The sequence below is a fragment of the Delphinus delphis genome, chromosome 2 (genome assembly GCF_949987515.2).
Source record: "Delphinus delphis chromosome 2, mDelDel1.2, whole genome shotgun sequence".
Taxonomy (NCBI): Eukaryota; Metazoa; Chordata; class Mammalia; order Artiodactyla; family Delphinidae; genus Delphinus; species Delphinus delphis.
In genome coordinates, this window is record NC_082684.1 from 43,179,669 (window position 1) to 43,204,984 (window position 25,316).

At 37.8% G+C, this 25,316-nt stretch overlaps 1 protein-coding gene and 1 long non-coding RNA gene across 7 annotated transcripts in view; one reads left to right on the forward strand and one right to left on the reverse strand.

The window, feature by feature from the left end:
* Positions 1 to 9,297, reverse strand: part of ARID4A (AT-rich interaction domain 4A) — a 59,016-nt gene extending 49,719 nt beyond the window's left edge. Inside the window, exons 1-5 of one of the 3 annotated variants that reach the window (XM_060004486.1) lie at positions 9,190 to 9,297; positions 8,049 to 8,105; positions 5,934 to 6,044; positions 3,807 to 3,872; positions 2,694 to 2,784 (exon numbers count right to left, since the gene is read on the reverse strand). In XM_060004486.1, coding sequence (XP_059860469.1) covers positions 2,694 to 2,784; positions 3,807 to 3,872; positions 5,934 to 6,044; positions 8,049 to 8,054 — 274 coding nt within the window. In that variant the 5' untranslated portion in view covers positions 8,055 to 8,105; positions 9,190 to 9,297. Of the gene's footprint in view, positions 1 to 2,693; positions 2,785 to 3,806; positions 3,873 to 5,933; positions 6,277 to 6,957; positions 7,011 to 8,048; positions 8,106 to 9,189 lie in introns of those variants that run through there. The other 2 variants (XM_060004485.1, XM_060004484.1) reach the window with 2 other exon arrangements.
* Positions 9,298 to 9,766: 469 nt separating this feature from the next.
* The window catches only part of LOC132420244 (uncharacterized), a 33,413-nt gene continuing 17,863 nt past the window's right edge, over positions 9,767 to 25,316 (forward strand). For 2 of the 4 annotated variants that reach the window (XR_009518336.1, XR_009518337.1), the window contains exons 1-4: positions 9,767 to 9,932; positions 10,994 to 11,046; positions 20,550 to 20,612; positions 20,914 to 21,694. This is a non-coding gene — a long non-coding RNA (uncharacterized lncRNA). Of the gene's footprint in view, positions 10,032 to 10,993; positions 11,047 to 20,549; positions 20,613 to 20,913; positions 22,926 to 24,209; positions 25,103 to 25,316 lie in introns of those variants that run through there. The other 2 variants (XR_009518335.1, XR_009518334.1) reach the window with 2 other exon arrangements.

A 25,316-nucleotide genomic window follows, 5' to 3' on the forward strand; every position in this document is an offset into this window, starting at 1 on the left:
TTGATCATTCAGCTATAATATGAAAAATTAATACCTATATTATATAAGGAGTTAATAACAGTTTCTCAGATAACTTTTGATCACTGATAATTATAACTCCTATTTAATCCAAATCAGCAGTATGGTATCCCCTTTTGTTTCATTTTTAAGAGCCTGACATAATTTCAAGTTCTTTTAAAATCAAAAAACATCAAGACCATTAACAATACTTTGAATACTTTCTGATTCTACCTATATAACACTTTGCTAGGAATTAGAAATCAAGAAAAAATCCAGAAAAGAGCAATTAAGTCGTCACTCAATTAAAGAAAATTATAGAAAGTTCGTGACCTGTGAGAGATCACACATTTTATTTTGCCATCTTTTAATAAGGATCATTCTTTATGTGGCCTACATCCTTCAACACCTAAACATTCTTTATAGCAGAGTGCTATAAAGAGAATAAGAGAATATACTTAATTCTCTTAATACTTACGAGAATAGTGCCTCTTAATACTTAATACTCTTAATACTTAAGAGAATAGTGCCTCTTAACATCTTAAAATTTTTTGGTCACTGTCTCTCATTACACAGATGCAAAAATTTTAAGTATTTTGGATTCTTCTCCCCTAATTGGTCTCTGTTTCTACAAATGTGGTCTGTTTTTCTAAGTGTGTACTAACTGCATTAGATTCAGCCAATGTGCTTATAAAACAGATTCTTGGGTTGCCATCCCAGACCTACTAAATTAGAGAGATTTGGGGTCCTCAAATCCTTTTTTTTTCAAATGAGCACCAAGTGATTCTTATGTACATTAATGCTTAATATATGAACCATATGCAATTAAGATTCTAAGCTCTTTGAGAACAAGAATTATACAATTTCTTCTGTTATTGTCTATCAAAGAAAATCACCACAAAGAATGCTAAGTAGCAACTAGTTTTCGTCAATACTAAAGTGCCATTCAGGTAAAGGACAGAGATTGCTATTCATAAATGAAGGATTATTCTGGGGTGCAGAAAATCCAAAATGTGAAAACCTGAAAAGTATTGCTGCTGCAGAAGTGTAAGCATTACATCAGGAAAACTTCACAAGTATTGTGAATGTAACCTTGATATTGGACACCAAACAGGATGCATGTTAGTATTCAAACATGCATCATATTATTTCCCATGAGTCTGCACACATCAACTCCTGTAATTTTTACCACTGCTTTGTTTAATATAGCAAAATTGTATCCACTTAAAATCTAACAGTTAAGTTTAAGCTTAGTTTTTAAATCTCTAACAACTATCAACAGTTACAATTAAGCCTCCTAAAAATATATAGTTCAGGGCTTCCCTGGTGGCGCAGTGGTTGAGAGTCCGCCTGCCGATGCAGGGGACAGGGGTTCGTGCCCCGGTCTGGGAAGATCCCACATGCTGCGGAGTGGCTGGGCCCGTGAGCCATGGCCGCTGAGCCTGCGCGTCCCGAGCCTGTGCTCCGCAACGGGAGAGACCACAACAGTGAGAGGCCCGCGTACCGCCAAAAAAAAAAAAAATAAATATATATATATATATATATATATATGTATAGTTCAGAATAATAGCACTATTGTGAACCAACACCAACTTGTAGGAGGTCTAAGAATAAAAATGGTTAGAAAATATTAGGTACATACAGCACATTGCTACTACTAATAGAAGCCACAGAGTAAGACACAGGAAGTACAATTTTCAACCAAAGCGTGTTCTTCACAGCTTTGAGCATCAACTACAGATGAATGATGTTTACCCAAAGCAACAAATCAAGTAAACTAAAAATAAACCTAAAGGGTCATTTCTTTACCTTCTGCAAGGAAACCACAACACTATAATTATATCTTTTATACCAAGACATAAATGTAAAAACCAAATAATGCTATAGATGTTCAGTGTAAAGCCAACGATTGGATGTTATCCACAGGACTGTGTAGTCTGAAAGTAATGAGAGGAGACTTGGAAATCTTAATTATTGCTATTCTCATCAACATAATGACAGCAACAATATAGGTACTACATTTAGGTTTTCATTTACATGCACTGTGACACTTGTTGCTACTCACTACAGTAAAGTTTTTTAAAGCCAGTATAAGCTTATGCATGAAATGTTAAGAATGAATTCACATTAGCAGCATATATATCTTTCGTGAAAGGTGTTACTAAGAGAGTCCTGACTGCACTGAAAATCAAAAATTAAGCTATGATCACCTAGGCTTGAATCTACTCTGGCCCAAATTTTTTTAGTCTGTAAATTCTGTGGTAATATCTATAGCACCCTTATATAGAATAGGCAGCAATACAAAAAAAGACTGCAACTATGCAATTTTAATTGTAATTCCAGAAAAAGTTTAAAAGTCTGATGACTTACAATACTAAGTTGTATTGACTTTTCTAACGCAAGAAAAATAACCATATAATTTAACTTTCTTGAAGGGAAATATCAAGATAACCTAAAAAAGAAGTACATTCTTGGATGAAATAGCCATAAGTGGCCAAGTTACTATAAAGAGATAATTGGTTTTTTTTTTTACCATCAGGGTGTCATTAAAATTTTAGCTGTCTATATCAAGTAAATTGACAGGAAAGAATACATATTTCTCTGCCAAGGTAATGATTCAATGAATTTACAAAACAGAGAGATAGATATGAAACCCGCAAATTAAATCCTCTATATTAAATTACCTAACTACCTACCCACAGTATACCAACTAGCATCTGTCAACTTGCTGATAACAGCTTCCTGAAAGGATCCATCAGATGTCCTTGTTTCAACAATGGCTCCAACCTAAAACAAAAAATCGAAATTTCATCACCAAATTTAAACAAACAAACCAAATCACTCGTACCAACTATATGACCTGGGTTAAAAAAATATATCTATTTATGGTAATTATACCTTACATTGGCTTAGATCTTTATCATTTGTAGTGTTCATACATTTACCATGCAATTCAAGTCTCAAAATGCTTAGGCTTAAGTAAGATAGCTATTATTACCCCTATTTTACGTGTTGGAAATTGTGGTTTAGGAAGACAGAATAATTTGCAAAGAGTCCAGGATGAGAACCCAGTCTTTTAAGTCTCATTTCAGAGCTTTTTTTTACTACATGATACTGCCTTCAAGAAAATTGTGGAATGTAAGAACCAAAACACCATAGGACAGCAAAAACAGCTTCAATTTTCTTTCATGTAAATATTGAATATTGGATTCAGCATTTGTATTTAAGGGACCTTTTAGATAAAGGTTCACCTGGAGAGAGAGGGATGGACCAGTTGACCTTCTTTCAGCTTCCAGACCTTTGTATATCAGATATTAACCGAAGTGGTACTCTGACATAATGAAGATTTATAACATAAACAAATGGCCAGAAATGGATGGAAAACATAATGTAGGTATTCATTAAATTGAACTATTAAGTCAACATAGTTTACTTGGTAAGTTAGAAAAACAGAAGATTCAGACTTATGATACTGGTATATTACACTTATCAAGCTAAACACCTGTGGCAACAATATGAAAAACAAAATGTAGTATTCAGTCCAAGAATTCAAAACAAAAGGTAGCTGAAACTCATGTCCACATATATTAAATTATCCTTCTGTAAGATGTTTAACATTCTTTAACTAAGGATACAGCCATTGTAATATTGTAATTTATACTAACTCTACAACACCTTATTTGTAATTTTGTTTTCTGATTAACATTTTTTAACATTTTAAAAGTGTATCTACAAATATAAAATCCAATAAATCACTGTATGAATTTACGATTCATCATTTCAGATTGTAAACTGTACAAAATACGTACTCTTAAAGGACCTTTTACTTGGTCATCTTGCACCAATTGTGTAGTATTATCCTGTTTCAGGAGTACCTAAAAAACATTTTTGCACAATAGTTTGCATGTTACTTTTAAAACAGTACATTTATGGTAATACTGTAACAAAAATGTCTTTATACTTTCTTAGCATCCTGGAGTTACCTCTGGTATAATACTTATTCCATTGTATTTACATTTATTGTCTCTCTCACTAACTGTGAGCTCCTTGAGGGCTGGAGTCCTCCTTCTCACTATATCTCCAGCAGTTAGCAAGTGTCAATACATATTACAGGCACTTAATAAATGTTTGCTGAATTGACTATAGAAGGTTTATAATCTGTAGTGATTATTGTAAAACCTTAAAATGGCCTTCATTGCTTTTTATCAACTAGTCATAAAGGTTCCGTCGCCAAGTATATTTAAAAAAAAACAGCATCAAACTTTATTGCCTACATGCAAGGTAAACAAATTAAAACCAGAAGTCTTCTGGTCCTTTATAAAGTAAACCTAAATAATAATCTGATATGCAATTCAGTCACAAATAAGTGCTCCCTTCTACTACAGATCCTCCCACATATATAAGGTAACCAGCTCTATTGAGAGAGAGGGAGAATGGGAGAGGGAGACGGAAAGGAAGCATGTACCCAAATAAGGGGAAACTTCAAATTCTAGGTAATTTATGTATAAGACCTCCCCAGACAATCACTGTATTGATTTTAAATTAAATAAATTAATCTACAAAGAGCCACAATACTAACAAAAAGTTAAAATTCTCAAAGAATTCCAAGTAAATATTTAGTAAGGAAATCCTGTATAGCTGACATAGTAAAAAGGCTATATGAAACAAGGAAGAAATGAATGTCAAATGATATCCTAAGAATACTCGAAGAAAAGTTTCACCAGCAGATGGAAATTTAAACAGAAAGTTTATAATAATCATAGATAAATCTATTTGTCTACCACACAAATCACACTCCTCTAGTTTAATGGTTCTCAAACTTCAACATGCATCAGAAACACTTGAAGGGCTTGTTATAACACAATCATAGGACCCCATCCTCAGTGTTTCTGACTCAGTTTGTCTGGGGTGGGGGCCTGAGAATTTGCATTTTAAACCAGTTCTCAGGTGAGACTGATGCTGCTGGTCCTGGGTCCACTGTTCACTTATTCATTCAACACATTCTGAGCGCCCCCTGTTTATAAGGCACTGCTCTAGGTATTGTGAACAGAACAAAGCAAACATTTCCTCCTTCCAGGGTGCTTAATTTTTGTAGGAAAGGATCACATATGTAAGTGAAAAGCAAATTGCAAAACTGAAAGTACAGAATGATCCAATGATAATAATAACATCAACACTGTTACTGAAAGGCACAGCACAAAATTTGGTAGAACACATAAAGGCTCTTTGGAGTAATATTACAGAGGACCTCCATGAACTTCATTATACAGTTCCACAATGTTAAAAAGTTTATAATAAGCATGGATTACCTTTGTAGTCTAAGTAACTAAGATTATTAAAAGCATTTATATAGAAAAATTACTAGGAGTAAACACAAAATGATAATAGTAGGATTTCTGAGGTCAACTATGGCTTTTAATCCTTCAGTACTTTTCTGTACTTCCAAATATTGTACAGCAATCAATAACTTTTTTTCTGGTCACAAAAGCATCTTAAAATTATCTTAGGATAAAATTCTTAAGTCATTTTTATCGCTGTCTTGAAATGATAATTCCCACTGTTTTGTTTCTAGTAATCTATTGTTTTTTCTAATCACTTGAAATCATCGCTACCTGAATAATATGAAAGGAGAGAAAATAGATTATAGCCTAAGTAAGCATGCTACCGCAAACAGGAAAGATCCAAATGATGGGAAGTATCATGAGTATGGTATTTCATGGAAGCACTTGGAATAATTTCTCATCTTGAGTTCTTTATTTCCCAATTCTTAATGTGCTTTTCCTATAGTTTTGTATATAACAGTGCTTTCACATAGTAATGATTCACGAAGTGAAGTAATAGTTCAGTAAATAAAATGTTGATTTGTAGTCTCCGAATTCCATCCCTAACTCTCTTCAATCGAGTTAATAAAGCTGTTCCATTAAAAAAAAAATTACCTTAACTTTTACCAGCCTTTTCACAGTCTTAATTTTTGCCTCACAGAAGGCACCTCGGTACTTGGCACTGACATCAGTTCCCACTGTCAGGTAGGCAGGCTCATCCGCCGCCTGATGAAAGGAACATACAATATGAATGTCACTACTATTTTCCCCTACTCCAACCCCAACTCCCATCAAAAGGTTCTGTATTTCAAGTAATAAGAACATTAACATTATTTGCTTATTAGTATCATTGATAATTTGAAAAATATCCCTAAAGCACTTTATTAGCAATCCTTTACTTTATAAACTATATCGCGAAAACATAAAACAATTTAAATTGTAACTAGAAAGTATCAGTAGGAAATATAATGTTTTTTCATTCAGATACAAAATGATTCAACAATTTTATAATATATTTAAGAAATGAAAAAATTTAAAAATCCAGAAAAGGTATATTTATTTTAAGTGTCTCATAAAACTTTAAGTTAGTCAGTTATGGCCTCTTGAAATTTTGTTTTCAAATTAAAAGAAATATTGCTATTAAAATTAACACTAACAAATACATAATTAAATGTGTTTTGTTTTGTTTTGTTTGCGGTACGCGGGCCTCTCACTGTTCTGGCCTCTCCCGTTGCGGAGCACAGGCTCTGGACACGCAGGCCCAGCGGCCATGGCTCACAGGCCCAGCCGCTCCGCGGCATGTGGGATCTTCTCCCAGACCAGGGCATGAACCCGCGTCTCCTGCATTGGCAGGCGGACTCTCAACCACTGCACCACCAGGGAAGCCCAAATGTTTATTAATATAGCTACATAAAGGCAACTGTTTTTGGATACATAATAACTGTACAGACAATAAATGAAGCCTTTTGATAAGGAGAGCATTTAGAAAAATCATTGGCTAAAAGCTGCATTTTAAAGCTTTAAATCTAAATTAACTGATGAATGCAGAGATGTGAACTGAGGGTAGCTGTACCTAGTTTATCAATATTAATCTTCTTGGTATATTTAAAAAAAAAAAGTTTCACAAAGAAATACCTACTTTTAGCAAATGTCCGTGATCAGAATGATACATGGAAAGATGTGAGAAATTTCACTCCACCATTCATTTTAATCTTGACAGTAACAGAATGACTGCTATCTCAATCTGTCATTTTAAGAATATTTTCCAAAAGTTAAGTGTATTCATAAAAGCTCAACTCAACAATGCTAAGTGCAAAGGTGACAGTGTACACTTTAGAGAAATACTTTCAAGTAGAAAATGATTTTTCATTAAGTTTTCCCAACTAACATTAAAGAAGGTACACTGTCATTTCAAGGAGATAAGAAAGCAAGATGAAGTTTGGGAAAATCCTGTATTTCAGAGCTTAATACACTGCAAGAGTAAATGAGTAAGGAATCAAGTTTAAAGTTAGTGCATTTACGAATAACGCAAATTGAAAAGAAATACTTTTTGCAAATAAATATCTGACCTGAAACATTCAATGCCATGGAACTGCAGGATGTTATACCTTCCTTTCCCTTTAAACATCACATACGATGTTTGCAATATTTGTTGTCTTCAGAAGAATTTTTTTTAGGTTGGATATACATTTAAAATATTTACTGAACTAAAATTAAGTATTATTAGTTATAATAATAATATATAATAATACTTAGTTTTAGTTCACCTTCAAATATTTTACCCACAAAATTTCACTTTATCCCCAGAAGAAATGGTATCTCCCTTACACAATCCACACATTCCTTCCTTAGAAAATCGCATTGGCACTGGAGAAGGAAAAAAAAAAAAAAATCAAAAAATCCCCCAAAGAACCAAAGCAGGACAAAAGCTTTACTTCTGCAAAGGTCGCTGCCAACACAGGAAGTGTTTAAAAATACTAGCCCAATGGACAACAATGGAAAGGCTGCAGCAGCCTTTCCAAAGTGCTAACTGCTTCGGAGAGGGGCCCAACTGACCGCATTTAGACACAATGATCATCTCTCACCCATTCAACACGTCCTCATTTTCAGAAAGCGCTGCTCAGCAGACGAATCAATTTTGAGTAGCAAAAAAATGACATTCCATAGCACTGGCCTCACGACAGTCAGTGTCCAGGGCACGAGGTTCCGAGCAGCGTCGACTCTACTTACCTTCATTTTCACTGGTGATCTGTGGGGTTCCAGCTCAACGAGCTATCTTCTCCGTCGCTGGAACCAAGGGGAGGGGAAAGACAGGCACAGAATCAGTCAACGAGGGGAGCGACCCAGGGAAAGAAAGTAAACAAATGCCAGCGGGGAGGGGCAGAACCCTCACCAGGGAAGGGATAAGATCCCCTCCGAGGGCAGCCAGGACGCAGGAGCCGAGGGGGTGGCAAGAACCCCACGGGCGCCAAAGGGCAGTGGGTTCCGCCGCGGAGTTCGCCAGCGGCCCACCGCGCCCCCGCCTCGCTCGCCACTTTGACCCGGAATGCTCAACTCAGAGCCCCAGGACGGGTCGCTCTGGAGAAGGGCAGGGCGCCGTTTGGGCTTCCCCGGGCCCCCCACAGGCGCGGTCGCCGAGCTCAGCCGCCCCCCGGATACCCCGACTTCGGCCCGCGCCCCGCCTCCGCCGATCGGCCCCCTCCGCCCGCCCCGGGCCCGCGGTGGCGGCAGCGGAGTGTCACGGCGCCATTGCTCTCCTTCCTTTCCTCTGCACCATATCAGAAAGGAGAAGCACTTCTTCACCCGAAGGGGCAGGGGCCGTGGCCTTCAGCCCCGAGGCGCGCGAGGGAGGGAAGACCCGCGAGGGGAAGAAGGCTGGGGGGGCGGAGAGAAGGAGGGGAGGTGGCCCGGACAGGGTGTGGGAGGGGAGGGGAGCCGCACAGCGGCAGCCGCCGCCTCCTCCCCGCGCCCGCCTCAACTTTTTGTACAACCCAGAGCAGTACCAGCCCCCAGTCCCTCGGGTCCAACCACGGACTCCACGGGGGAGGACGCACTGGGGAGTTGGGGGCCGGCTGCCCCAAGCAGCCCGCTCCTCGCCTCGCGGAAGCAAACTTAGCGGCGCGGCCAGCCCACAGCCATTTTCCCGGGGAACCCGGGGAAGCGGCCGACGAGGCAGCTGCGGCGGCTGTTCCCGCAGTTGCTGCCGCTGCTCCACGACTTGCCCCTTCCCCTGCGCTCGCCACCCCGCTTGCCAAGCATCCCCCTCTCCACCTCCAAAGCTTCCAACTGCACCGGGACCCCGGGCAGCAGCACCAGCTGCTAGTGCCGCTTCTTCCATTCAGTATCCCCCGCTTCTCTTCTCCCCACCTACCAACTGCCGGTGAAGTGCGCGCTGTCAGCCCCCGAGTCCTCCGCCCCACTGACCCCCGTGGGCCCCAGTCCGGGCAGCACCACTCCCGGCCGCGGCGGCAGTTCCTGCGCCCCGTTCCCCACTCGCCCGATTTACTGCCACAATCCACCAAATAACAAGCTGTTGAGCAGACTCGCTTCTACACGAACTCCTATTGGCTGCTCATGACGCCGAAGAGTTTCGGATTGGAGCTCGCTACCTGCCGTCCTCATTGGATGTAGCTCTGAAACTTCACGGATTGGTGCGAAAAACAGCAGGTAGGACATCTGCCACTTATGATTGGCTGCCTCCGAAGACTAACGTTACTGGAGAATCAGGTATTGAGTAAGCAAGTCCTGAAAAATGATTGGTAAAGACGACTCCGGATGTACTTAACTGAGCACTGATTGGTCAATTGAGGGGTCAGGAAGAGCAGTTCGGCACGAGGATTGGCGGTGGGGTGTCCCATGGAAACCGAACCCGGAGCTGTGGCCAGGACTTGCACGGGGGCGGGGCAGGGTCTTTCCAAAGCGCCTGCGCTGAACCAGTTTCTCGGCGCCATTTTGTCTGGGCAGCGGTGGCTGCAGGTCTACGGTATTTTATGTTTCTGGCGAGACGAGAGCGGAATCTTTATCCCGTGGATTCATTTAACTGTGGCAACCATCCACCGTTCCCTCCAGGACAGCACCTAGTGAAGATCGGAAGAGTAGCGATCTGTCAGAAAGGTCAGTTGGAAGCGGTAGTTGTCCGGTGGACTGGGGGATGGCGCAGCTCTAGCGGCACCGGCACCGGAAGTGAGGGGGCCGCTCGGCAGCCATAGCAGAGTAAGTTCTCCCTGCGGCTGGGTGGGGAGCTGGGGGCGGGCTGAGAGGGGGCGAGGCTTCTCTCGCGGCCCTAGAGAAAGAGGCGGAGGGGACGTGCACGTCTCTTTTCTCCGGGCTGATCCTTTGGACTCCTCTCGGGAGTGTGAGAGATGTTCGGGATGCCGCTCCTCTCAGAGCAGTGCTTCCTCCCTTTGGAAGTGGATTTCGGCAGCTTGTCACGTTCTGGGACCAAGGCCACCGGCTGTGTGCTCCTCCTTAGTTAAGGCAGGGAGGGCAGGGTTCTGAGGCAAACCGGTCCTGCGTGGGGAGGGGTTTCCGCGTGCTGGTCACGCGTTTAAGCAGTGAGGAAAATGAAGGAAACGCTGGGCTTGGGGTGCTGAGGAATTCCCTAGCTAGCACAGACGCTGCCGCTCTGGCCTTAGACAAGTAGCTGTGCCATGCTGCACGAGGCTTAGGCTGCTTTTTGAAAGGAGCGAGTAGTGGTTTTGCAGGGACGGGACACACCTTAGATAAAAATACAAGGGCCTCCCCGATAGGATTTTGTTCAGGGTAGCCATTGATCTCGTTCCATTAGCACGATCTTGTGTTCTGTTAAAGAAAACAAAACCACATTTGAAATGGTGGAAATAGAGTATTGATTGGCAAGTTGTTTTAAAGCATGAAATAATTAAAAAAATGTAAAATATCGATGGTAATCCACGTTGACTAAACTTACTCGTTAAGAGGACATGTTAACTAAGGCTGCATCGATTTTTCATTCGTAACAGTGATTTTTTCAGAATTGTTAAGAAAATGAAATGCATGTTAGTATTTCTGCTGAGTGACCTAGTCACACTGATCTGAATAGCTGCTTAAAATTATCCTCATAATACTTCTGTTTTGAACCCTATTGCTGTATTGGTGGGGCTCCAGACTAGAAAATGATCGAGTGATTTAATGATTTGTTGGGGTTTTTTTGGCAGTTGGTCTGAAGAAAAGGACAGTTAAGTGACAAACATCCGGAAGTATTACTGAGGTGAGTTCTAATGTCTGTAAAAATCTTTAGAATTAGGGAGACCAGTAAGTAGAGCCATAAATAGCAACATGGAAGAATGGTAGTTGAAAAGTCTTTGTTTGGTCAAGGGTTCAAATGAGTCTGTGATTAGCTTCCTGATATGATACTTTAGAATGAAGTCTCAAAATTAGGACATACCTAAGAATTTGTTTACCCATTCATGCTAGTCCCATTTCTAGATTTTTAAGTACTTAATATTTTTATCAAGGAATAATGTGGACATTTTCATGATTTTTTACTCAATATTTAAAAATTTGGCATGTAGAAAAGATATTTCAGTAAGAGTTTAGAAGTTAAGCAATTTTTTTTCTTAAGGAAATTATAGGACATGTAAATACTACTTAACTTCCCGGGTCGGAGCGGGTGGGTAATCACCTATAATTCCACTACCTGACTTAAAACGGTTATTATCTGATCCAAATAATGTATGTCAGTGGGCATTTGGAAATTACCAAAAAGCCAAAAGAAGAAAACAAAATCTCTTGTATCACCACCACCAAAAGGTGATTGCAGTTTGTACTGTACCTATGTGTTATTCAGAGGGGTTTCTCTTTCGCTGGTTTTGTTTTACAAAATAGAGATCATTCTAGTCATGCTCATTTTGTCACTCAGGTTTTTTTCCTTTTTGGAAAATATTGGGAACATGCTGCACGTTTTTCATGGCTGCATAGTGTCCTGTAGGATAGATGTACTGTATTTTATGTAACCAGATCTCTTAATTTTTATAATGGCAGTAATATGTCTGAATATCCTTGTGCATGTTTTACAAAAGATTTTCTCTGAGAACTGACATCTATGCCTAAAATTTCTAGGCATCTTGATATTCCCTCACATGCCTGATTATTTCTCTAGAATAAATTTCTATAAGTGGAAATACAAGGCCAAAGAGATTATACCATGCTTCATCAGAAAGCTTTTGCTCTTTTTTTGTTATCCTTTTTCCTTTTATTACTCTCCTCCTCCCCAATCCCCATTTTAAAAATTTAATTTAGCTTTATTTTTGAGCTTTTTCTCCTGGGTCTCTGTTTATTCAGGTAAAATTATCAGTCTTTCAAGTCACACATATAGTAAAATAAACTTGAGAATTTTTTGTACCTTAAGAGTAATTTCTTAAAATTAATTTATTTTTTGCTCTAGAATAGTTAGGCGTTTGTACAGTGAAACATTTTGCTATGCAGAAGTGACACTTAGAGGATACTAAAAACAAATTGTTTTTTATGGTAGAGTTAGTTGAGTTTAACTATTGTTTCCTTGTAGGCTGGCTTAAAGTTTTCCATCTTTCTGTGCATTCTCAAGGTGCTTTTGTACTGTCATAGGACCCTTTACATGCCTCTCTCATCACATTTACTTTGCATTTGTTTGGCTCTTCCCCAGTTTGAGACTTTACTCCCAGAGGGTTGCAATTGCTGTTTTAATCACTCTTATGTTTCCTTACCTGATACATGGTATGTGCTCTGTCACTGTTTCTTATGAATCGTTATGTACTTTCATATACAAAATATGTGAAGTAAGCTAACATGTTTTCTTTAACAGCGGTTCTCTTCTGAAAATTCATGATATTCCACAAATGCTGTCTTAACTTTGAAATTTTTTTTAATGTTCCAAATACTTGATTTAATACTGAGTTGATTTCTTTCTTTTTTTTTTTGAAGGGAGCAAACTTTTTTTTTTTTTATTTTGGCTGCATTGGGTCTTCGTTGCTGCACGCAGGCTTTCTAGTTGCGGCGAGCAGGGGCCACTCTTCATTGCAGTGCGCGGGCTTCTCATTGCGGTGGCTTCTCTTGTTGCGGAGCGTGGGCTCTATGCTCAAGGGCTTCAGTAGTGGTAGCACGAGGGCTCCAGAGCACAGACTCAGTAGTTGTGGAACACGGGCTCAGTTGCTTCACAGCGTGTGGGATCCCCTCAGACCAGGGATTGAACCCGTGTCCCCTGCCTTGGCAGGCAGACTCTTCAACAACTGCTCCACCAGGGAAGTCCCAGAACTGATTTGATTTCTAATTGCTAATAATAATGTAGGTTTAGAGAACTCATTGAGAATAGTTATTCTTGACTTTTTTCCTCAATTCTTTTTTTTTTTTTTAAAGATTTTATGATACCTTAGCGGAAGGCAACTATAGATGAATATTAATTGAACACTCAAATCATCTCTTAGGAATAAATGAATGAAAATTAATTTTGATAAAATTGATTTTTGTAACGTATTTTAATGAGCCCAAACTAGTAGAATAATGTTTCTACAAAATCAAAATGGTCAAATTTTTAATAATGTTTTTATGAAAAAAAGCTATTTTGAAAGCAGAATGTTTTATTTATTTGGTCAAGAATTCAAATGAGGGCATGAAGTTAGCTTCCCATCATGGTATCTTAGACTGAAATCTCGAAATTAGAACATCCCTATGAATTTTTTTTTTACCCATTCATATGGTTCCCATTTCTGGATTTTTAATCACAGAACACTGTGAACATTTTCATGATTTTTTTTTTCTTTAACCCATGGTAAAATACTTGACATATAAAGATCTCATCAGGAAAAGTGTTTAGAAGTGAAGCAAAACAGTCTGTTCTGAGTGTGTGGGCTATATAACATACTCAAAACTTTAAAAAGTCTTTGTCTTCTAGAGGAAGCCTCGCTTTGTGGAATAATGAAGGAAAGTGTTCCAGTTTTTAAATGACTTGGATCTGCTCTCTGTTGAAATTGTAATTCTGGTATGCAGTTTTACTTAACTATTCTTTAGTAATCGAGATGGGCCATGTTGCCTTTACATGTATATCTCTTTTTAAAAATGATAGAATTTGTTCCACTGTACAGTTATTCCTGTAACTGTCTGTGTATGTTGAAAAGCAGAACAGATTGTTGTGTTGAATGTAGCTGCTTTCCTAATGGTTTTGTTATTTTTTGGAAAGTTACTAAATTTGCTTATTTGCAACCAAAGCAACCTTTGTAATCTCTGTATGGTCTTTTGCCCTAGTAGATGTCACTGCTTATTTTATGGCCACATGGAGTCATAGATAACTGGTTTTCCTTCATATATAATGCAAACAAGAGCATTATTTTAGGATTTGGTAGATTACCTAGTGGCATTCCTACTAGGATCTGTCCTCAGAAGCTTACTGTCAATAAAAAGAAAACCATAATTAAACATGTGGGTGTTAATATAGTTATTTCAAAAGATTCCATCAATTTAGATTGGTTTAACTTTTTAAAGATTTAAATCATGGCACACGAGAAAAATAGATTTGTCAAAGTTCAGTGTACAATTGGATCTAATTGTTTTAAAAAACAAATTGTTTTATAATACAGAACAGAAAGAAATTTAGCCATCATTGAAGGCTTTTCAAGGTTAATGATATGTAATGTGTAAAATTAGAAGAAAGGAAGTCATTCTAAGTGGATGTAGCTTGTGAGCAAGGATGCAGTTATTTGGGTTGGCCAAAAAGTTTGTTCGGTTAGTGAATACATTATTCAATAAAATTCTTGGTGAAAATGAAAAATGTGTCTTTTATAGTTACTTAAAACTGAAGGAACTTCTTGGCCAACCCAATATATAAGAAAAGCTATGTTTGGGACAGTAAGTGAACCAGTTTGGAGAGGATGACTGATTAAAGATTACATTGGGAAAGTTGTGTGAAGCCAGCTTGTCGAGGTTTCTAGAATTAGCTGCACATCAGAATTATGTAGAGTGCTTGTCTTTTATAGGTTTGGGAACTTCCAGAGGGCCTTGAAAGGTGGGATATGAGCAGAAAATGAAGGTTATTTTTTGTTTTGTTTTCAAATTTTACAAATCAAAATGGAATTAAACAAACAAACAAAAACTTACTTCTAATCCCACCCTACCATTGGATTTTTAAAATTTTCTTTTTCCTTGTCTGTATGCATATTCTTTCTTTAGACTCAGAGAAATTTTTATTTTTCTTTGTTACTTAACGTTGTAATAGGCATTCAATGTGACTGCATGGTCTCCACAGTAATTTTTTTTTAATTAATTAATTTATTTTTGGCTGCATTCGGTCTTCATTGCTGTACGTGAGCTCTCTAGTTGCGGCGAGCGGGGGCTACTCAGTGTTGTGGTGCACGGGCTTCTCATTGCAGTGGCTTTTCTTGTTGCGGAGCATGGGCTCTAGGCACGTGGGCTTCAGTAGTTGTGGCTCGTGGGCTCTAGAGCGCAGGCTCCGCAGTTGTGGCGCACGGGCTTAGTTGCTCCACGGCATGTGAGATCTTCCCAGCCCAGAGCTTGAACCCATGTTCCCTGCATCGGCAGGCGGATTCTTAACCACTGCGCCACCAGGGAAGTCCTCCACAGTAATTTTAATGTCTGAAAATATTCCATCAAACTCTGTTATCTCTGACTTTATTTTCCTATTGCTGGACCATTTAGGTTTCTTTCTAGTTCTTAAATATTGTGCTGTAATTATCATCTATGTACATACAGTATTTTCTGTTTTTTTGCACTGTTCTTTTAGGATTGATTTAAATGGTCATTGTATGAACATTTTTATGACTCTTTGAAATGTTGCCATGTTGTTTTCCAAAAGAGTTATAATTTACACTACCTTCCCTGTGAGTTTAGTTACCAACATTGGGTAGCCTGTAATTATAACTTTTGCTAAGTTACTAGGTACAAAATATGTTGAGCTCTCTTTTTCTCTGTAATATTTTTGTGAAGTGGGACCTCTTTCCATAATTTCAGTTACTGATTCTTAGTAGTAGACAAGTTGTCTATTCAAGACTTTTGTCCATTTATATATTAGAGTTTTGATATTCCTTAATTTTTTGAGCTTATTATATAATATTTAGTAGTAATTTGCTACAGATATTTTTCCATAAAGACTTCCCTTTTGATTTTCATTATTTGTGTTGAGGGTTTTTGAATAGACAAAATGTATTCCTGAACGATTACTTGGAAATAGTGTCCAGTATGACTGAAGAAGTGACACAGGAATTGGAGGTGGGGAGACAATTAAGATACTCTTGCAGTGATGTCAGCATGAGGTGAAACTAGAGTGAGTAGGGCCTGGAGGGAGGGTAAGGAAGGATAGGTGAGCAAGAGACTGTGAGAAAAAAAGAGTTGATAGCATTTGATTTCTAATTGATTATAGAGGTAAAAAGAAAGAAAACTCAAGATTTTAAAAAATGGGAAATAGATTGTGCCATTAATCAGTTTGGAAAGTCAGGAAAGGCTACTGGTTGGTAAGGAAAGTGAAATCAGTTTTAAACATGCTAGTTAGAGCTTGAAATGTCCAGTAAGCATCTGTTCTTACTTTTGTGAAAATGCCTATAAGGTCCCTAATTGGATTAAGGCATATGCTGGACTGTATACTGTTTTGTGTATTCCAACTTTTGTGGCTGCGTGGCGTGGCACGTGGGATCTTAGTTCCCCGACCAGGGCTCGAACCCAGGCCCTTGGCAGTGAAAGCGTGGAGTACTAACCACTGGACTGCCAGGGAGTTCCTTGTATTCTGACTTTTAATTCTATTCTTCCATTAGACTTTTTGGGGCTTTTATTAGGGTTTTCTTATTTCTGGTTTTAACTTGAAAAGTTAAAGTGGATTATTAAGTAAAATGCAGGAAAACCAGATGATTCCTGAACTAAGTTAAAGAAAGGTTAGTTTTTCATTCTTTTTTCTTCCAGTTTTATTGAGGTATTAACATATAGTAGTGTATAAGTTTGTGTACCGCGTAGTGATTTGACTTAACATCATGAAATGATGACTACAGTTTAGTGAATATCCAGGGAATTATTCAGGGATAGCAAAGAAGATACTTCAGCTTTAGAATGTGTGGGTGTGGCCAGGCTTTTTGTGGGGATGGGTGGTTTAGGGCAGATTTAATCTCTGCCTGATCTGTAAAATAGGGATAGTAATAGAACTGACCTGGTTAGGATTAGTATTAAATGAATTAATATACGTAAAGTGCTTAGAATGATTCCAGATATTATGTGGTGTTGTTAGTATGTATCGTGCTGTTTCATAATGTCTGTCATTCAAGAGTTTTAAAGAAATGTTATATTTATATACAGAAATAAAGCACCTAGACTCTTTGCCTCTCCCTTCCTGAAGGTCATATTGACCTCTCTCCAAACTTATTTCATACTTCTTCTCTTCAGGTATTATTTGCTGCAGTCACACTAAAACTATCATGGCTCCACCGCACAAGCTCTGTATTTTTCCCAGTTCTTTGTTTTTATTCATATTTTTCCCACCATCTGGATCGTTGCCCTATTGCCACATATTCAAAAGCTGCTATTTAAGTGATGCTTTCCTTGATACCTCTGCAACTATAGATAATCTGTCCGTATGAATTTCATATATTTCCTTTTATGTGATTTCTACCACTTTCTGTATTGCATTTTAGCTTTTTGTCCTCTAATATGTCCTTCACTAAGTTATGACATCTTACAGACAGAGAACTGCACCTTATTCACTTTTGTAGGTTTAGAACCTGTCACAGGCCTTGGCACTTAGTACGCACTCATTTGTGGAGTGACAGTTTATAAAAGGTATAGCAAGCTAAAAGGTGACATTTAATGGACAAATGCATGCCAGTGAAAATGTGCTTTGTCAGTTTTTGTACAAGAGGAACATCTTGCCTGATGAGTTGCTTAAAATGAGAGATCGCTTGAGGTTTAGGAATTGGGTCAGATTCCAGAATGTGTAGTGGGGGTAGATCACTCTGGGGACTATCCACAGGTCAGGAATTTTCATTAGAATGATTTCCTATTGTTTTATAAAGGCTAGTATGTCTAATTAACCACCAGAGGGATTTTTCTTCTGACAGCTGATTTTTCATGGATCTGCCAGCCCACCAATCTTCTCATCCTCAGTGGTCCAAATTTGTGAAAAGTTGGGCCAGTACTAAGGGTACATCTGCCAATAACAGAATCTACAAACCACGTGGCTCGATTGGTTATTGAACCCATAATCTCACTCTGTACATACATTTTTCTTTTCACAATACCGTAATGCCTCTAGGCATGAAAATAGGAGTAGGCTGAAAATAGGAACTGGGTGAGACATTTCATGAGGACACTTACTTGACCTTTAGTTACTGTAAGATTGACGGGGTCTATGCCTCTAGATTTAGAAGAAATGGAAATGTTGGGAAATGGGGAGATAAGTTAAAAAATCAGGCTCATAGTAGGCATTTTTAGAGCTAAAGCAGCAGTTATGTACTCTTAGCTCGAAAATGCTCAGAATTTTTACAATAGTTCAATGGGATGTTGATTTCAGTAAGTATCCTACTGTAGAAACACTGGATTTGAAGACCAGGTGTTCTGTGTTCTGATCATAAGCCTGTTCTCATTGGTTGGGATACATTACTCTACATGAGTGTTTGCTTTTAAAGTATAAGGGACATGGGGCTAGGTATTTACAGCTCTTAATACTTAACGGTTCTAATCCAGCACCATATTTTTCTAATAAGAATTCCTAAGCATATTTCTAATATTTATGTATCCCTGAAAGGTTAAATGATACTTCTGAAAATCAGAAGTATCAGACACTGACTTGATAATTTTAGCACTTAAGGAAGTTGCTGCTATTATCAAATTGACAGAAGCTTTAATGTCCTTACCTACCTCACTGTTTTATATAACAAGTGTTCTAGTAAAACAGATATTTGAAATAATAGCTAAGGAAGGTCGTGGATTAATTTCTTTATAGTGAAGTTTCTATTCTGTGTATGTGTGTGTATTGCTCATACACACCACAGATGAAAGTACAGTGCCCTCCAGTATTTTGTCCTGTAGTTCACTTTTTTATAAAATCTGTTGTGACCCACGAATTGATTTTATGACTTACTGTGGGTCTGAACCTGCTTTTGAGGGGTAGGCAAATGGACTAGATAACAGTGCTTTACATTTGTTTGGTAGTTTTTAACATTCACTGGGCACTTTGATATACTGCTGTACCCTTAAGTGTGATAGCTTAAAAGTGAAGATACAAACTAACTGTTAACTGAAAATGCTTCTAGTTGTTTCAACAACAGTTCAGTTGGGGCTGGGGGTGGCAGCTGGAAGGAGTCATGGGGGAGGGATTCTTTTTTCCTTAGTATGTTTGCTAGTGTGTTATTGATTCTGCTAATCCTAACAGCCCATTTAAGGGTGTATATTTATATTTGTATTTATTTGTAGTTAGGATACTGTATTTATACTCAGATCCTTCGGCAAACGTAGACCAAAGATTTTCCCCAAGTATGTTCTCTCAAACGAAACCAGAAATCTTTGTTTTGTTTTGTTTTGAATCTTTGTGTTTCTTAGTTTTTATATAGTCACAAAACTCCTTTCAGTGTTTGTATAATTTTGGTGGCTTAGATCTTGGTCTGACAGGGTAGGGAGAGGGATTCTTACATGAAGTACCATAACAAAAAAAAAAGCCATCTTCCTGTTTCTTATTCCTCTATGTATCATGTGATATACTGTCTTTTCAAGGCCTTTAAATTGCCAAGGGAAGCTTGGTAACCAAGGCAAGTTTTTGCTGTTTTCTTCTCAAATTTGTAGTTCTGCATTTTATTACACAGTCACGAAGAACTTAGTCTGTTACCAGTAAATACTTAAGCCGCAAGACTTGCTTCTCCATCCTGCCAAGTACTTCCTGTTTTGTCAGATTTCCATGTAGGGAAAAGAATGGATTTAGAGTAGACAAGCTTGAGTTTCATGTTTAAAGCATCTCTTCTGAAATTCTTTTTGGAAGCTGTCCAAATATCTAGATTGAGGAATGGGGGTGGCACGTCATGTCTTCACATGAAGTCATCTGTCAGAAAGTTTCATTTGGCTTCATATCATGAAAGCCAGGGTTGCCGACAAGGAAGGAAAAACTTAGTTGTCAGAAATAATTACTAATGTATGACTTGCCAACATTGGTGGCTTGCCTTTTTAGACTTTCCCTGTCAAACGTGTTTCAGTCTGTGAATGAATCATTGTATTGCCTCTGAAGGAAGTGTTGTTATCTGTGTTCACTTCTAGTAGACCTTTCCTCTAGAAATATGTAAGAACTGCATTCAGCCACATTTACTCCATTTTCAGTAGGGACAGGTGAAAGGTCAAATGGTGATTAGAATAGAAATGGGCTGCCTTGTGAATATTGAATATCTTTGGGGGAAAGTTTGCAGTAAAATGATGTTACTCTTGTTAGTAAAATAGTGAGTAAATACAACATTTATCTAAACAATGAATTATCTGTCACTTATTTTTATCCTATGAAATGAACTTCGAATTAGGTGTTAGTAGAACGTGTCAGTAGAAGATACTTTCAGTGTAAACCTGAATCCCTTGATATTGCTGGTAAGGGAATCTTGTGTTAAGGTTCTTTTGCAGTGGCAGAACTGAGCCCTTAATATAAAATTTTCTTTGGCCATATTGACCTGGCCTGTCTTAAGTCGGAGCTATTTTTCTTTCTCTTGACCTGTCAGTAAAATATAAAAGATGCTTTTTAATCTCTGAATTCATATGCATTTTCTTCTTTATCAGCTCCCTGGCTCTTTGTCCACCCTCATGTTGGAAATGGTGAGAGAACTGATGCTGAATCATAAGGTATTAGAAACCATCTATTATAAAGTTTCTATCAGATACTTCTCTTTTTATCATCTAGTTATGTGCTCCTATTTCTGAGACATGTATTTAAAAATCCAATGGAAAAAAGTTTTCCCAAGTACCCATCATGCCCTACAGCTTCATCCTCCGTTTTGCTATATATCAGAAATCTCTTTTCTTGAAACCCTTTAATAACCATTCTGTTGCTGTATTCTCATTTTAATAAGCTGTGTCCAAATCAGTGATTCTCAAATTTTAGTGTATTCATAAGCATTACATCAGTTGTTTGTTCAAAATACAGATTCCTGGGCCTCGCTTCAGATCTGGTGAATTCAGATCCATGGAGAATTCTTATGCGGGTGGTCTCTGAACAAGATGGAGAAACAGTTATCAACTTACGTGCACGCCCATCTAAATTCTGTTCTTCATATTCTTATATGGATTAGTTTTTTTACTTTGTTTCAATTATTGACATCTCAGATTTTTTCCTATTATTGTCATCCTTAGTTTTTCATCCAGTTCACTGAATTGGAGAGCTAATGCACCAGATATCCAGGGAACTGTCCAAAATTCCTTGTCAGGATTTATCTCCTCCCCTGCTCCCCCCTTCTCAGAGTACACATTTATGGTCAGTATATACATACAGGCTATGTATACTTAATAATACATGAACATGTATTTCTTTTTTTTTAATGGATATGAAATATTTTTTTTAAATTTTATTATTTCGGTTGTGCCGGGTCTTAGTTGCGGCCAGCAGGCCCCTTAGTTGTGGCATGTGAACTCTTAGTTGCAGCATGCATGTGGGATCTAGTTCCTTGACCAGGGATCAAACCCACGTCCCCTGCATTGAAAGGCAGATTCTTAACCACTGTGCCACCAGGGAAGTCCCCATGTATTTCTAATATACTTTCCTAGTGATTTTTAAATGTGTCTGTTTTTCCCACTGGGGAAAGAATTGCATATTATTTTTTTTTAATCTTTCCTGGCAGTATGATCCATTTTAGACATCTAAATTTTTGCATTGAATCTTTACTATCACTTGGTTGCTGCTGACTCTTAAACCAATCGGTCTATTAAAGGTAGGTTATCATCTTTATATGTCAGATTCTACCATATTATATCTTGAAGCCTATTGGCTTTTCCTAAAAAAATTAAAAAGTTTTAATAAATCCCATATGGATCATATAGTTCAACTTATTTAAATGACTTTTTCCTAAAATTCCACTTCATGGTTCCACATAGTAAAAATCAAAATCAAATTCCAAATCATACACTTCAAACACAGACTCAAGGTGTGTGAGTACCCTTGCTCTTCAACATCTTTATAATTACACTAGCATTTACTCTTTGAAAGAATTAATATTTATTGGCTGGAAGGATATACATAATATGGTGATTACCTCTTGCAGGGTTAGGATGGTTAAAGAAGGAACATTAGTTTTATTTGTAATATGAATTATCTGAGTCTTTCGCCCATTTTTAAATATTGGGTTGTTGAATTTTGAGAGTTCTTTATACATTCTGGACAAATATCCTTTGTCAAATATGTGATTTGCAAATATTTTGTCTAGAGTTTTTTTTCATTCTCTTAAAGGAGAGCAGAAGCTTTTAATTTTGGTGAAATTCACTGTCAGTTTTTTTCATTTATGTATCATGCTTTTGGTGTAGTATCTGAGAGCTCTTTTTTAAACCAGGGTCACAAAGGTTTTCTGTTTTCATCCAGAAGTTTTAGACTTTGAGGTACATTATTTTTTTGGTTTTTTTTTTGGCGGTACACGGGCCTCTCACTGTTGTGGCCTCTCCCGTTGCGGAGCACAGGCTCCGCGCAGGCTCAGCGGCCATGGCTCACGGGCCCAGCTGCTCCGCGGCATGTAGGATCTTTCTGGACCAGGGCACGAACCCGTGTCCCCTGCATCGGCAGGCAGACTCTCAACCACTGCGCCACCAGGGAAGCCCTGAGGTACATTTTGACTTATCACTTTGAGTTAATTTTTGTATATGGTACAAGGTATGGTTTGGTGTTTGGTGTCCAGTTGTTCAAGCGCCATTTGTGGAAAAACACTATCTTTGTGCATTGATTTGCCTTTGCACCTTTGTCAATTAACCATATATTTCTATTTCTAGACTCTATTCTTTTCCATTAATAATATTACATTAATTTTATAGTAAGTCTTGAAATCAGATGGCATAGGCCTTGTAACTTTTTCTTTTGAAATTGTTTTGGCTATTCTAATTTCTTTTCCCAAATAAATTTTAGAAATAAGCTTGTTGATTTCTTTCCACAAACACACCCCTCCCCCCCCCCCAAAAAAAAACCCTCTTGCAAATTTGATTGGGTTTTACATTGAATCTATAAATCAGTTTAAGGAGAACTGACAATACTGAGTCTTCTGATCAGTTTGTTTATATAGTTCACTTTCTCACCAACATTTTATAATTTTCAACACAAAATCTTGTACAAATTTAAATTTATATCTAAGTATTCCTGTTTTTGATGTCATTTTAAAAGTGGTACATAATCCTCATTTTATAGACGAGGGAATAAGTAACTTGCCCAAGGTGACACAATTATTAAGTGACAAAGCCAGTATGAAACCTACGTTAGCTTATAAACCACTATCCTGGTTTTAATTATGATGCTGGTTTTCTTATTCTGAAATTGTGGTTACAATGGTGACAGAGAAGCAGCCCCAACTTTTTTTAACAAGAAAAATCCCATTATCATGATGGTATAAAAGAATTGATTCCCCCAAAGTTTATGTTTCCTGAGCTTAGGTTTTCCAGATCTGTTCAAATCGTTTAAACCACGTTTGTCTTAATTTAGAAGCCTCTGATCAATACAGTAGTGAACCAGTGTTTTTAAATATATTGAATATCTCACCCTGTAGTTAACTAGTATGAGTTATTTTAGTTTTAAAAATACATACCTTTAGCATTTGATTACATACTGTGTGCTCACCAGTAGAGATACAAAGATGATTTCTTGAACAACTCCCAAGGGACGGTGGGGGAGGAGGAATACATTTATATAATTATAGTAAATTTTACTATAGTAAACACTGTAATAGATATATACACATGGTCAATGGTGGAACAAAAGCTTCTACTTGGTTGGGGTTAAGAGTAGGCTGCACTCTTATTTCATATTTCGGAGTTCCTTTTAAAAAAAAATAGTTTGAAAACTATTAAGAGGGAAACGTGTAAAGGGCTTTGAGAGGGAGAAATCTGTCAATCATTTCAGAAGTCTTGCTTTTGTAGGTGGTGGGAGTCCTTCAGAAAGACCAGTTAAGAGGTAGCCTAGGCACAGTAAATACAATATGGATGTGGTAGAGCGCAGGAAAGTAAAAGGTTCCGCCTGGGTTTCATTTCCAAGGTGAGGAACAGCATTAGAATTGTTGTTACATTAAGACTTCATTTTTTTCATTTGTGGATTTCTTCTGATTTCTTAGTAGCGTTTTGATAGATTTTTTTAACGAGATATTAATTTGTAACCTTAATTTGCTTTTCAAATCTTAATTTGAAGAGTATTTTAATGTTTCAATCAGTTAAACATATTGAGGACCTACAACTTTATTTTTCTCATTTATTTTTCAGGTTCCTTTGAGAATGATAGAAATGAAAGCAAAGGGATAGTCTTATCAGATAAGTGCTTTTTTATCTGAATGTATTCGGTTTCTTCCATAAGATGGCTTTAGTAGTGCTTAGTTGTCTTTAACTTCATTTGAAACAATTTTGTTAGATTGTATTGTGATAGCTGTCATATCAGCGTCCTTTTTTAAAAAAAGCATCAAAATTGGTGAATTTTTGTGTAGCCATTTTAATATTGAAGATGGAAGGAAAAAAACAGCAGCATATTATGCTTTATTCAAGAAAGGTTAAAACACAACTGAAAAGGCAAAACATTCGTGCAGTGTATGGAAAAGGTGCCGTGACTGAACGTGTCAAAAGTGGTTTGCAAAGTTTTGTGGTAGAGATTTCTGACTGGACGATGCTCCATGGTCGGGGAGACCAGTTCAAGTTGATAGCAGTCAGATCGAGACGTAAATTTCAGAACAATCAACGTTATACCACGCAGGAGATAAGCCGACACACTCAAAATCTCCAAATCAGGTGTTGAAAATCATTCGCACCAGCTTGGTTATGTTAATCGCTTTGATGTTTGGGTTCCATGTTAGGCGAAAGAAACCTTGACCACATTTCTGCACTGCGATTCTCTACTTACGTAACGAAAACATTCCGTTTTTAAAAACAAATTGTGATGGGCAATGAAAATTGGATACTGTACAATAATGTGGAATAGAAGAGATGTTATGGAAGAATCCGAACAAACTTCTTTGGCCAACCCAATATTATTTGTAATCTCTAAACCAAAACTTCATTCTTTAAAACGTTTGTAATTTTCTTTCCTAGGTACCAGTATCGAGGTTTACAGTAATAAGGTATTCAGTCTTTGCTGAAAATAAATTTGTTATCTTGTCAAAGTAAAATGTGCCAGCCATTTTTCCCCCCAGAGGCTAATCATGCCTCAGTGGTGCAGTTACGAAGTGCCCCTACAGCTGAACCTAGATTATTTATTACTCCTTTGTATAGTTTTATGAAAATCAATTGCTTTTCTTTTCTAATAGCTGAGAAGCTTAGTTTTAGATTTATCTGATATATGTTTTTGAGGTGGCTTAGCTGCTCAGATTTAAGTTTCTTGAG